A 12,289-nucleotide genomic window follows, 5' to 3' on the forward strand; every position below is an offset into this window, starting at 1 on the left:
CTTTGATGTGAGAATGAATTATGGAGAGATAACTTTTCTCAACATTAGATTATTTTTTAGGAGTCACAGCTAATATTTTAACATAACTATTTATTCTTCCTCATGTGAAACTATATAAATGAAAATTTTGTAAAATTTAAGTAAATAATTCTTTAAAATTGTACTGAAATGTATTTTTTTTTCTTTTATGTTAAAGACAAGCCTTATAAACTTAAGGAACCATACAAAGTCATCCAGAAGCAGGCTTTTACAAACAGTCATATCCATGGTGGGATTCAAACCCACAACCTGTTGGTTGTAGAGTGGGTATGCTATCCACTATGCCAGCTCTTTAAATTTATTATTTATTTATGATTTTTTAAATTTATTTATTAATGCTTCCCACTAACTGGAGTTGACTCCCACTGTAGCACACTTGTAAGATCACAGGAATATTTTGTTATAGCAGATAGTTTATTGATCTAAATTTCTTTTAGAACAATATTGGATTATGAAAATTTGGTTGGGACTTTTCAGTAGTTTCTTATAACAAGTGAATTGTTGGATTATACAGGTAAATTGTGTTTGACAATAAATTATCTTTTTTTTTTTTTTCATTATTTATCCAAGCATGAGCAAACAAAAGTTTATACATCAAAGCATCTTAATGACTGGGCTACTTGTATGGAGTGGCAGTTTACACATGCATCTCATATGTTAACTGCCACATTATAACAAATTACATCTTGAGTGTAATTTGTTATAATAGTGTTTGCTATAATCATAGTCAGCTGTGTATATAAATAAATAAAAATAAACAATCACTAGAAGATTAACTTCTTTATAGTCCTAGAATACTTAATATTGAAACTATAAAAGATTAATATGAAAATCAAAACACTGTTAGTTATTACTAAAATGCCAATATGATATTCTTTGTCTCATTAATTAGTGGTGAGAATTTACAAGAACCATTTAAAAATATTGAGCTAAGTTTTCAGAATTCTGAAATTTGTTATACTGTATATACATTGCTTTGAATGCGTTTAGTTAACTAATGAAAGATATCTTGATAGCATACTGAAAATTCTCACTTCTCAAACACTGATGAACAGTTTCATTGCAGTGATGAAGCACATTCCAGAGGCCCAAAAGTTGGTCAGTATGTAGTAAATGTGACTGCTTTTGAAGGAATTTCAGTTCCTGTTTTATCATCAGAGGTAATAATGAATTTTATATTACTTTTATTAGGTATCATAATATTTTCAACTTTATCCAGACATGTAGAAAAAATTCAGTATTTGGATCATGTGTAAGAAAACGACTTTGCAATTTACTAGCCATTTGAAGCCCTTTAATTAATCCTGCAGTGAGTGGAATCTCTTCATCATCATCACTTTTTTCTTTTTCATCGAGATTCTCAAGGACAGCTTCTATTATTTCGTCATCACTAACAGCCTTGTCAATCATCAATTCTTCAATATCTGCAGATGAAAAAGCATCAAATCCTTCTTCGCCAACTGCGTGTGCTAATCTGATGATAGAGTGATATTCGGTTGTAGGCAGAGGTAAGGTACAGGGTTTTTCTTTTTCACACATTCTGGTCAAGTAGCTTTCCAACATGCATATAAAGTTGATGGCTTCGAAAATAGAAAATCCAAAATAGAAAATTTCTTCCATACTTCAATAACTGTCAGTAAATTTACCTTATCTCATCTATCCAAAATATATTGGAATGTCCTTCTTAGTTTTGAAGGTAGTGATCACACCCTGGTCTAGTAATTGTATTAGGTGGCAGAAAACAAAAATTTCACATTCAGTTGTTCTAAAGCAGGATGGCCAGGTGCATTGTCTATAATCAATAAAACTTTAAAGTCCAGATTTTTTTTCCCATCAAATTGCATTTAACTTCTGGAATAAAACATTGATGGAACCATTCATTAAAAAATTTTTTTTGTTTGCCTTTCAGTGCACTGGTAATGTTAAAATCCACACCTTTCATTGCCCGTGGTCTTAGGGATCCATTACTCATTAATTGATGAATTTTAATATACGATCTCCTGAAGCATAGTTATATGATCTTTAGCTGCTTTAAAGCCACCTACACTTTTTTGTGATTTTGCTATATAAGTTCTACTTGGAATTTTTTTCCAAAAAAAGGCCAGTCTCATCTGTGTTCCACACTTGATCAGGAGTGTATCCACCATTTTCAATAATTTTGGACAGTTTTGAAAGAAATTACCTAGCTGCTGGCTCATCTTCAGATGTGGTTTCTGCTTTTATTTTTACTTTATGAAGCACGTATCGTTTGAGAAATTTTGTAAGCCAACCTGTGCTTGCAGAAAAATCACAATTGTTGTTTGATGTTGTTGACTCCTTTTCCTGAATCTGTTTGTACAACTGTAATGCTTTCTGTTTGATGACATTTCCTTCTAAAGGTATATTTTTTGTGAGCAGTCTTCTATCCACATCACTAGGGCCTTTTCCATCCTCACTTTTATAATATCTCCCTGTATATGATGACAACTTGGCACCTAATTTTGTTCCATAAAGAACAGATTTTCTAATGGCCTCTTCATTTTTCTTAATCGTTCTTAGTAGCTTCATTCAATCCAAAATATTTCCCTAAGGATGTTGAACCTTCTCCAGCAGCTAAACGATCTAAAATTTGGATCTTAGTTTCTAAAGAAATAGCTTTTCTTTTCTTCTTCTGTCTAACTGAATTATCTGACATTGTAATTAATGAGGTAATATTATTAAAATATCTGAAAATAATCAATAATTAATTTTACTAATTTAATATTACATGTACAAAACTTCAAAATTTAATACATACCTGTATAACTCTATTGCATGAACAAAACTTTCATTAACAAAACACAAGACGTGTAAACATTTTGAATTCTAAACAGGAAATGATTGTTTAGCAAACAGCTTAACTCCTTCTAACTAAGCAGCTTTATGTAGGTGGACTTCCCATAACATACAAATACCATTCTAGTTAATGATAATTATAATGAAAAATATCCTTTTTAACAGAACCGAATTCAAACAGAAATTTTAAAAATAAATGCCATTTGAACCGTGTTAAATCAATATACTGTGTAAAAATAGAATTGCTTTTGTTTTGACTCCATCTTGGGAGCGTGTTTGTTCACTTGTATGAATGAATGAATGTATGAAGGTGGAAGACAATCACAAACATCCGTGCCTAGGTGTGATTCAAACCACAGCCTCTTGGCTGGATAGCAGATATGCTAACCACTCGGCCAACCAGGCTGATATATTATTATTATTTGCAGCACCTCCAAGGAGTCCTTGGGCTCATCATGGGAGGACAAACACACACACACACATATATATCTTTTTTAAATGTTATCCCATGGATGAAAGAGTTTTTTGAAAAACCTAAAGTATATTCTTCACACCATGGGTGTGCTAAGGATTTTTTTTTCTGTTTTTCTTGTTTTTTTTATACAGACAGTAAATGAATATATATATATATATATATATATTTATCCTGGCACAAACATATTACATATGTAGTCTCCTTAGCCCTCTAAAAGGTTGGTGTTCTTTCTGTTCTGAACATTACTTTTCTTCCTCTCAAGTCCTAACATTTTATAAGTCTTAGATTTGACCAACCTTGAAATATTGTTTCCACGTTTGGTGTGGTGCACTCAAGATCTCCCTAAGAATTCTTGATGATATTTAGAAGAGGGCAGTCGACTTAATAGATGACCCTTCTCTCTCAGGCTCCCTTAAGTGACTTTCCGATCTATTTCTGCACCATGCATTTTCTGTAGATACTTTCATGGGCAGGGCCCTCTGAATTAACCACTTCTATTCCTCAACTTTCATATAACCAAGTATGAACTAGAGCAGCTATTGGCCAACATCCATACACTGTCCAATTCCAAACTTAACAAACTTCTCATCATGTTCCTTCATTCCATCCACCTCTATTCTTTGGAACAGTCTCCCTCATACTGTTTTTCCTACTGAGTACAACTGCTAACTCTAAGAAACATATCAGTAGGCTACTTCTTGCTCCTTAATCAGTTACCCACACATGGCACTGTAGTGTTATAGGTCCTGTGACCTTTCATGTCATTTTGAAAATCTGCAAAAGTCAAATGGTGCATAAATACGTTGCATTTGATAGATATGCCCATTTTTGTTTTTTCTATGTGTGTTTTATATGAAAGAGTGTGATCGAGAGTCATACCAAGGAGACTGGTTCCAGGAATGTTCTATATTAGAGCCCCCTATTTAAGGCCATGGGTCTCAAACTCAAATGCAGCAAAGGGAAAGTCAATTAGATGTGTATCAAATCGGACCGTATTCAATATTATTCTGTGAACCAAAACATAAACTAAAAAAAGAAAGGCTCTAACAAAGACCCTTTTGTTGCCGGGCCTTTACAACTTATGTAAACAGTTACACCACCATTTAAATTTAAAATTTATAACCATTTTTATTTTTACATTTTAAAATATAACAAGTTTAGAAAATATAAGTTCAATTACATTTTATTCATACTTTAAGAAAATTATTTAAATACATAATTTTGACTTATAAAAATAAAGATTTTTATTTACTAGTCCTTTTTGTAATTTGATTTTGATCCTGAAACCTGATATTTTTTCCTCTGTACTAACATGTCAGTATCTGCTTTTTCATTTTGTGTTGCAATATGAAGTATTGCATTTAATCTAGAATCTTTTATCCATGAGCGAAACTTTGACTTATTAAGTTTCATAATTATTAAAAACAACACGCAAATCCACAGTAATAACTTTAATTGATAGATAAGGTAGATATTTCGTACTAAAACTAATAGTACATCTTCAGTGTTACAAACAGATAGGAATATAATACAAGTAATGAACATTCGGTGGATTACCTATTAAAATACAATGTTGTCGCGAGCTAGGAAATGAAAGAAATTAATAAATAATTAATATTTAAGATAATTAGTTTTTTAATGATTACATAAAATAAAAGTCTCCCAGATCTTCGAGAGAGAGAGAGAGGCAATCATTTCGATTTAAATTCGGTCAGTGTAAAAAAGCTTCACAACTTTCTTTAAAGAGGCGTTCATATTTGAACCTGCATCTATGAAGGAGAATAGCTTTATCCCACTGGATATTATGGGCAGTGGTAATACTGTGTTGTGCTAGATCAGACTTCTGAGGTTTGCTGTAATCAATATGATATTGATATTCTTTTTTCCACAGAACAGCCAGTTTGTCCAAAATAACAAACATCGCATTCACAAGGAATTTGGTAAATGCCAGCCAAAGACAGAGATGACAGTTTATCTTTTGTTGAAAGCAATAAGGAAGAAATTTTGCTGATAGGAATATAAGTGGGAATCAATTGGTACTTTTTTAAAATTCTACCTATAGGTTCTGAGATTCCTGGAATGTAGGGGATTGGAACTCTGCGAACTGTTGAAGAAACCTTAGGTATTGGAACATAAGATTCAATTATCTGTTGGATTTGATTGGGGTGGTAATTATTAGATACCATTAACTTTTTAATGATGGAAAGTTCTTGTTGTAAGATTTCTGGGGAAGAGCAAACTTTATATGCCCTATTAATTAGAGATTTAAGAATGCCAAATTTTTGAGATGTATGGTGAGCAGACTTTTTATGAATGTATCTGCCAGTAAATGTGGGCTTTCAAAAGACGCTTGTAGATAAGGTACCAGAAGAAGTTCGAGTAAGCAGGATGTTCAAAAATGATAAAGTACCAGAATTTTCCTTTTCCATGGTGAATTGGATACGAGAATGAAGGCTATTTATCTGTTGTAGAAAGGTGGAAAGCTCATCTTCAGTATGTGACCAAATGGCAAAAATATCATCGACATAACGATACCAAAGAGATGGTTGAGGGTGAATGGATGAAATCTCTTCGAATTGTTTAAAAAAATAGTTAGCCAAAGGTGGAGACAAAGGACTACCCATGGCAGTACCTTCAACTTGTTTGTAGAACTTGTTTTTCCAACTAAAATAACCTGAATGGATAACAAATTCGAAAATTTTTGCAATATCTGGAGGGCAATTTTCATACAATAAATTGACTGTGTCGGCTAATGGGATATTGGTAAACAGAGATACAATGTTAAAATTGACTAACAACTCAGACTCTTTGATTTTTAAATCCTTGATTTTTTCCAGGAAATCAGTTGAATTTTTTATGTAGGATCTTGAATGTCCAGTGAGCATTTAAAGAGCACTTAAAGAACAAGACAAGACTTTTGCAATTCGGTAAGTAGGAGAATCAATGCAATTCACGATTGGTCATACTGGATAACCTTCTTTATGGATTTTCGGGAGACCATATAGACAGGGAGATCTTCCAAAGTTGGTGCGTAATTTATCCACATAATTTGGGTCCTAACTGATGACCTCATCAAGTAATTGTGTTTTATGAAGACATTCTCTTGTCGCTAATGGACACAACATGCCAGCCATTATACCTAGTTTCTTGCTTGCCACTTTCACGGAGTGCGCATGCTCGTTGAGAAGGTTGATGTGTGATTGACAGCAGACAGAAAGCGTTTTCAGTATCTGAGTAACGAGAAGAGTAAACAAGAGAGCGTTTGGAGAGAAAATTAGAACACAGGCCGGCAGATATTTAGATTTGGAGAAAATTTAGTTTTTTTTATGTGACAGTCGGAGGAAAATTAATAGTATATTCCGAAAAAGGAATCATGGAACTATGAAGTTTCAAAGTGGAATAAGTATTTATAAATAAAAGAAAATATTGCTATAGGCATTTAAAAGGAATATTGGAGGAAACACTAATTGAAAGATTTATAGTAGGTTCCGAAAAGAGAATCGTAGAACTGTGAATTCTTTTAAAGTGGAAGAGTTAAAACTGTCAATAAGCATTAGTGAATAAAAGAAGAAATTGCTATTTACATTCTAAAGGAATGTTCGAGAAAACTCTGATTAGGAAGTTTCATCTGTATTAAGGACGCCAAATCTAACTGTTATTTCTACTAAAAAGAGGAGAAAGAATTAATGTGTGCTACATAAGTAATGAGAAAGGATCCTGTGAACATGAAGAATAAAGTCATATATCTTCGGAAAAGGGCCTTAACAGAGAAAGAAACTGGCTATGAACATTTTGTCATTGTGAAAACAATGTGGCCTAGTCTTAAGTGTAAGTTTATTTTAAAAAGGCCTTGGATCCAATTAAATTTGTAATTAGTTATGTAATATTTGTTTGAAGTGTATATATATATATATTGTTTTTTGTTATATTAAATGTGTTTATTTTGTATATTTTGGTTTTGAGTCAGTGATTATTTGGATTCTGAAAGAAAGAGTTAAGGTCATTGCACCAATCGGAGTGAACCCTTGTGCAATAAATAAATATATAGGTACACTCGGAAATAAATTAAAAATAATTGTTGAACAGAGATCACTTCTATATAACCATCTCTAATATTTACAATGGCTACTCAACTTACAGGATTGGTTGCGACTTAACTTTATTTTAGAATCCAGAAAGTAAATCTTGACTCAAGTAAAATGGCTACAGGAGATAGCAATTCTAGTAGTGAAGTTTCTTTAGTTAAAGATGAGGAATTTTTTTAAAGTAATTAATCCAACTTTAGTAATACCTTCTTTCTCAGGAGATAGTAGTGAAAGTGTAGAAAAATTTTTTAAATATGCAGAAAAAATTAGAGATTTAGGAAAATGGTCAGATTTTCATTTGTTGATTATACATCATAATAAATTATTGGGCAAAGCCAAAACATTCTTAAACACATCTCCTTTACTGAGAGAAACTGACAGTTATGCAACATTTGAAAGTCTGCTAATATCAGAATTTTCAAGTGTAAGAGAATTAGGGCCTAACATTTGGAAAATTCATCAGTGCATTCAAGGTAGTAATGAGTCTGTTTCAGAATATTATCATAAACTTTGGAGTTGCTCATAAATTTAATGTTTCGTCTGAAGAGAAATCCTCTTTAGAATGGTTGCTGTTTAATCAATTTAGGCATGGCCTTAGAGATAATTTGAAAGAAACAGCATACAAGAAAAAGGTTAAAAATCTTCAACAGTGTTTTGAAATTATTAAGGAAAAGGAAGAGAGACTTAGAGATATATTTCATTCTTCAAATAATAAACAGGTAAACTCGTTTCAGTATAATGAAACTCATTCTCCTAACATTGTTGCTGCAGATAAAGTGAGAGAAGGAAAGTTTCAAAAATTAAAAGGTGCTAAGAAAAAGAAACAATCTAAGGAAATTTCTGTAAATCTAACAGAAAATGTTCCAGAATCTGATTCCAAGGTACAATTACATGATTTGGGAAAATTAGAGGAGCTGAAAACATTTCTTAGTGAAGAAATAGAAAGACAACAGAGACCAATAGTAGAAGGACAGGAACTTCTGTTTAAGATGATATCTGATTTAACAATATCCAATAATCCTACATATAATCAATCTTTCTCTTGTAAATCTAATGGTATTGATAGAAATAAAACATCTCAAAGGAGATATGTTCCAAAATGCTTTAGATGTAATAAACCTGGTCATTTTGCTAAAGACTGTTATGTTAGAGAAAAATCTTGTTTTCAACATAAGAAATCAGAGAATAAAGAAAAATCTGGGAATAATTATTATTCCAATGTTAACTGGCAAGGACAGAAATGTGAAACTACTCATTAGACATGGGTAAAACTAGACAGCTGTAACCCTAAAAGAGAGTTTGATATATCATTAGCTCCTTATGCTAATGGAAGTAATTCTTTGACAGTTCTACGAGGATTTATTGAAGATGTGCCATGTGAAATCTTACTTGACACAGGTGCACATATTTCACTCATTTCTTATAGTTTGTTTAACACAATTAACTCTCTAATTCCAAATGACATTTCAGTTTTAAGCTATCCAATTAAATTAAAGGGTATATTTGATTCAGAAATTTCAGCTCATTAGCAAATCAATGTTTTTATTTCAATTCCTTGTTTTCCATTGAAAGTTTGTTATCCATTAATTGTTCTTCCAGAATCATCATCATTAAATTCCTGCCATGTACCCTCAAGGGGGATACAGGATATGATAGTACTACATGAAAAATTTACATCATTACTAACTTCCTATCTACAATTTTCCTCCAAATCAGTCTGTTACTTGTCAAGACTCCAACATTATCAGATCTTATATTTCTATCATCTAAGGTACTTTGTACCGTATCAATCCACCTATATCTTGATCTTCCTCTGGATCGTTTTCCAGCCAACCTGGCAGAGAACACTTGCTTTGCTAATCTTTCCTCACCCATTCTGTTTAAGTGACCATACCACCTGAGATTAGCTCTGCTAACGCATTCCTGGATGCTGACAACATCAAGTACTTTCCTAATATCCTCATTTTTAATATGATATTGCCATTGATGCCATCTGTTCACGCCTCTAATCTTTCTCAGGACTTTCATATCTGCGGTCTCTAGTCTTTGGTCAAGTGTTTTACTTCTGACACAGTTCTGATCCATAAGTTAAAGCTGGTTTGAACACTGTCTTGTATACAGCTAATTTAGTGTTCCAACTAATTTCTCTCTTATTCCATATGAATTTATTCAATTGACTTCCTACCATACCAGCTTTGTTGATTCTGTTGTCTATTTCTATATTTAATTTACCATCTTCACTTAAAATCGTACCTAAGTAGCTAAAATGTTTTACTTGTTCCATAGGTTCTCCATTCACCACACAGTTGACATTTTCAGTGATTCTGCCTATTTTCATTGTCTTTGTCTTTTTATTGCTGACCTTCATACCATATCTATTACAACAGTTATTCAATTTAGTCAGTGAATCTTGCAGACTTGTAGGATTTATTTAGAAGTATAACATCGTCCGCATAAAGCAAAGAACAGACATTAATATCTCCAATTTTGATATCATGTTTAATACCACTTTCCTTCATAATATGATAATGAATAACAGAGGGGATAATGTACATCCTTGTCTTACACCAGATTTAACATTAAACCATCTTCCTGTACTTCCTTCAATTTTAACTGCTGACTGAACTCAAATAAAAACCAAGTATTGCTTGATATAATGCCACATTGACACCATATAATTGTAGCATATTGAATAGCTTCTCTCCTGGCACCTTGTCATATGCCTTTTCCAAATCGACAAAACTTAAATACAGAGCTTTGTTATATTCCCATGATTTCTCCACTACTTGTCGTAAAGTGAAGATCTGATCCTGACAGCCTCTATTTGACCTGAATCGAGCTTGTTCTTCACCAAGCTTTTCTTCCACAATTCTTCTCAACCATTTCTCAAGTATACTTGCATATATCTTACCAGGAACACTCAGTAGGGATATACCTCTGTAATTCATTTCACATTCAGTTTTATTTCCCTTTTTTATATATGGGTACTATGAGAGCTCTACTCCAATCATCTGGAATTTGTCCCTCTGTCCAGGCTTTCTGAACTATGCAGTGCAGCCACTGTAAGACATTTATACCACCATACTTCAGCATTTCTGGTAGAATATCATCTACTCCTGCAGCCTTTCCACATTTTATGCCTTTGATGGCTTTTTCTACTTCAAGTATTGATGTGTTTTCCTGACTGCATGCCTGGTCAGTGTGTTTTACCACTGTGCTGTCATCACTGCTTGTTTCATTTAGCAGTTTTTCAAAGTAATTACTCCGTACTTCAAGGATATCTTTTTCTCCCGTTTTCATGTCACCTTTATCATCTCTAACTCCTTTTACAGCACTCTTTTCTCCATTCCTAAGCTTCTTCAACAACCTCCAGAATATTTTGCTACTTTCTTGATATTTATTTTCTGTGTTCTTGACAAAGTCCTCCCATGACTTTTGTTTAGCTAGTTTTACACAGTGTTTAGCTTTCTCACATTTGTCTCTGTATTCTCTAAGAGCACAAGCTGACTTATTTGCCAGGAACTTTTGATATGCTTTCTTCTTTTCCTTCACTGCCTCTTTAACTTCTTGTGTCCACTATGGAGTTCTAATTTTTCTATCCTTGCAGACAACTTCACCACATGCCTCTCTAGTTGAATCAATCAGGGTTTTCTTCAAGGCTTGCCACTGAATCTCCAAGGTTTGGTTCCTGTTCTGAAACTCTTATTTTTTCTTCAATAGTCTTTGTGTATTTTAGTCTACAGTTCACATCTGAGAGCTGCTCAACTTTTATTCGCTTTAAAACTTTCTTACATGTTATTCTTTTCAATATGAAATTCAATTTTGTCCTGCTCAAGACTAAATAGTGATCACTTCCAATTTCAAATCCTCTCTACACTCTGGTGTCCTGCACCAGGGAGAAAACATCACTATCAACAATAACATAGTCAATGAGACTTTTCTTATTCCTTGCCTCTTCTCTCCATGTGAATTTGTGCACATTTTTATGTTGGAACATGGTGTTAGTAATAACCAGTCCATGTCCTGAGCAGAAATCCAACAGGTATTTGCTATTATTATTAGCTTTGCTCTTTTCTCCAAATTTCCCCAAAATATTTTTGTATATCTGACAATCATTTCCTACTCTGCTATTTAGATCCCCAACAAGGACCAACTTTTCCTGTTTCATTGTGTCAGTTGCTTTTTCTAAAGCATCAAAAAATTCCTCCACTTCTGCCTTAGTAGAACCTACTGTGAGACCATAGGCACAAATAAATCTCATTGTCCAGTTCCCCATTCTAATATTTGCCCACATCACTCTACTTGAGACCGCCTGCCATTCAAGAAGATTAGCCTCGTATTTTGTATTGAATACAAAATACGAGGCATTATTTTGTATTGAATACAAAATAATGCCTACTCCTACTTTTCCTTGATTGTCATTGCCTGAATATAACATTTTGTATTTATTGCTCAGAAAGATCTCGCCAGTTTTTGTCTTTTTTGTTTCAGTCACCCCTGTTAAACTGTGAATGAAATTACTTTGTATGTTTTTATTCTTCATTCACATTTAACATAATCTACCATATACTAAGCAAGACTTGTTTAAATATTATTTGTTAGTCTCTTGCTTAAGATTTATTATTCATGTATTTTCCTTGAATTTTATCAGTTATTATTTAATTATATAATTTAAATATATGTCATATTAATGAAAGGACTCTGTAGTAAATACATTTATTTTATTGCTATATTCCTTCAGTAATATTATAAGATATTCTATGTATGTAACTTTTATGTGCCTTATATAAACTGTAACATATGTTTTATTTATTATATTTATAAATGAAAGTGAAGGAGAAATTAAGTAACTGTGATAGTTTTTGTTATTATTTTT

At 32.6% G+C, this 12,289-nt stretch overlaps 1 protein-coding gene across 1 annotated transcript in view; it reads left to right on the forward strand.

The window, feature by feature from the left end:
• LOC150106310 (cancer-related nucleoside-triphosphatase) overlaps positions 1-12,289 on the forward strand; it is a 74,032-nt gene that overhangs the window by 47,479 nt on the left and 14,264 nt on the right. The window contains exon 3 of the mRNA XM_090392345.1: positions 1,106-1,199. Coding sequence (XP_090248471.1) covers positions 1,106-1,199 — 94 coding nt within the window. The remainder of the gene's footprint in view (positions 1-1,105; positions 1,200-12,289) is intronic.

Source organism: Typopeltis vanoorti, chromosome 5, assembly GCF_054136105.1.
Source record: "Typopeltis vanoorti isolate ZY-2024b chromosome 5, IOZ_Tvanoo_1.0, whole genome shotgun sequence".
NCBI lineage: Eukaryota > Metazoa > Arthropoda > Arachnida > Uropygi > Thelyphonidae > Typopeltis > Typopeltis vanoorti.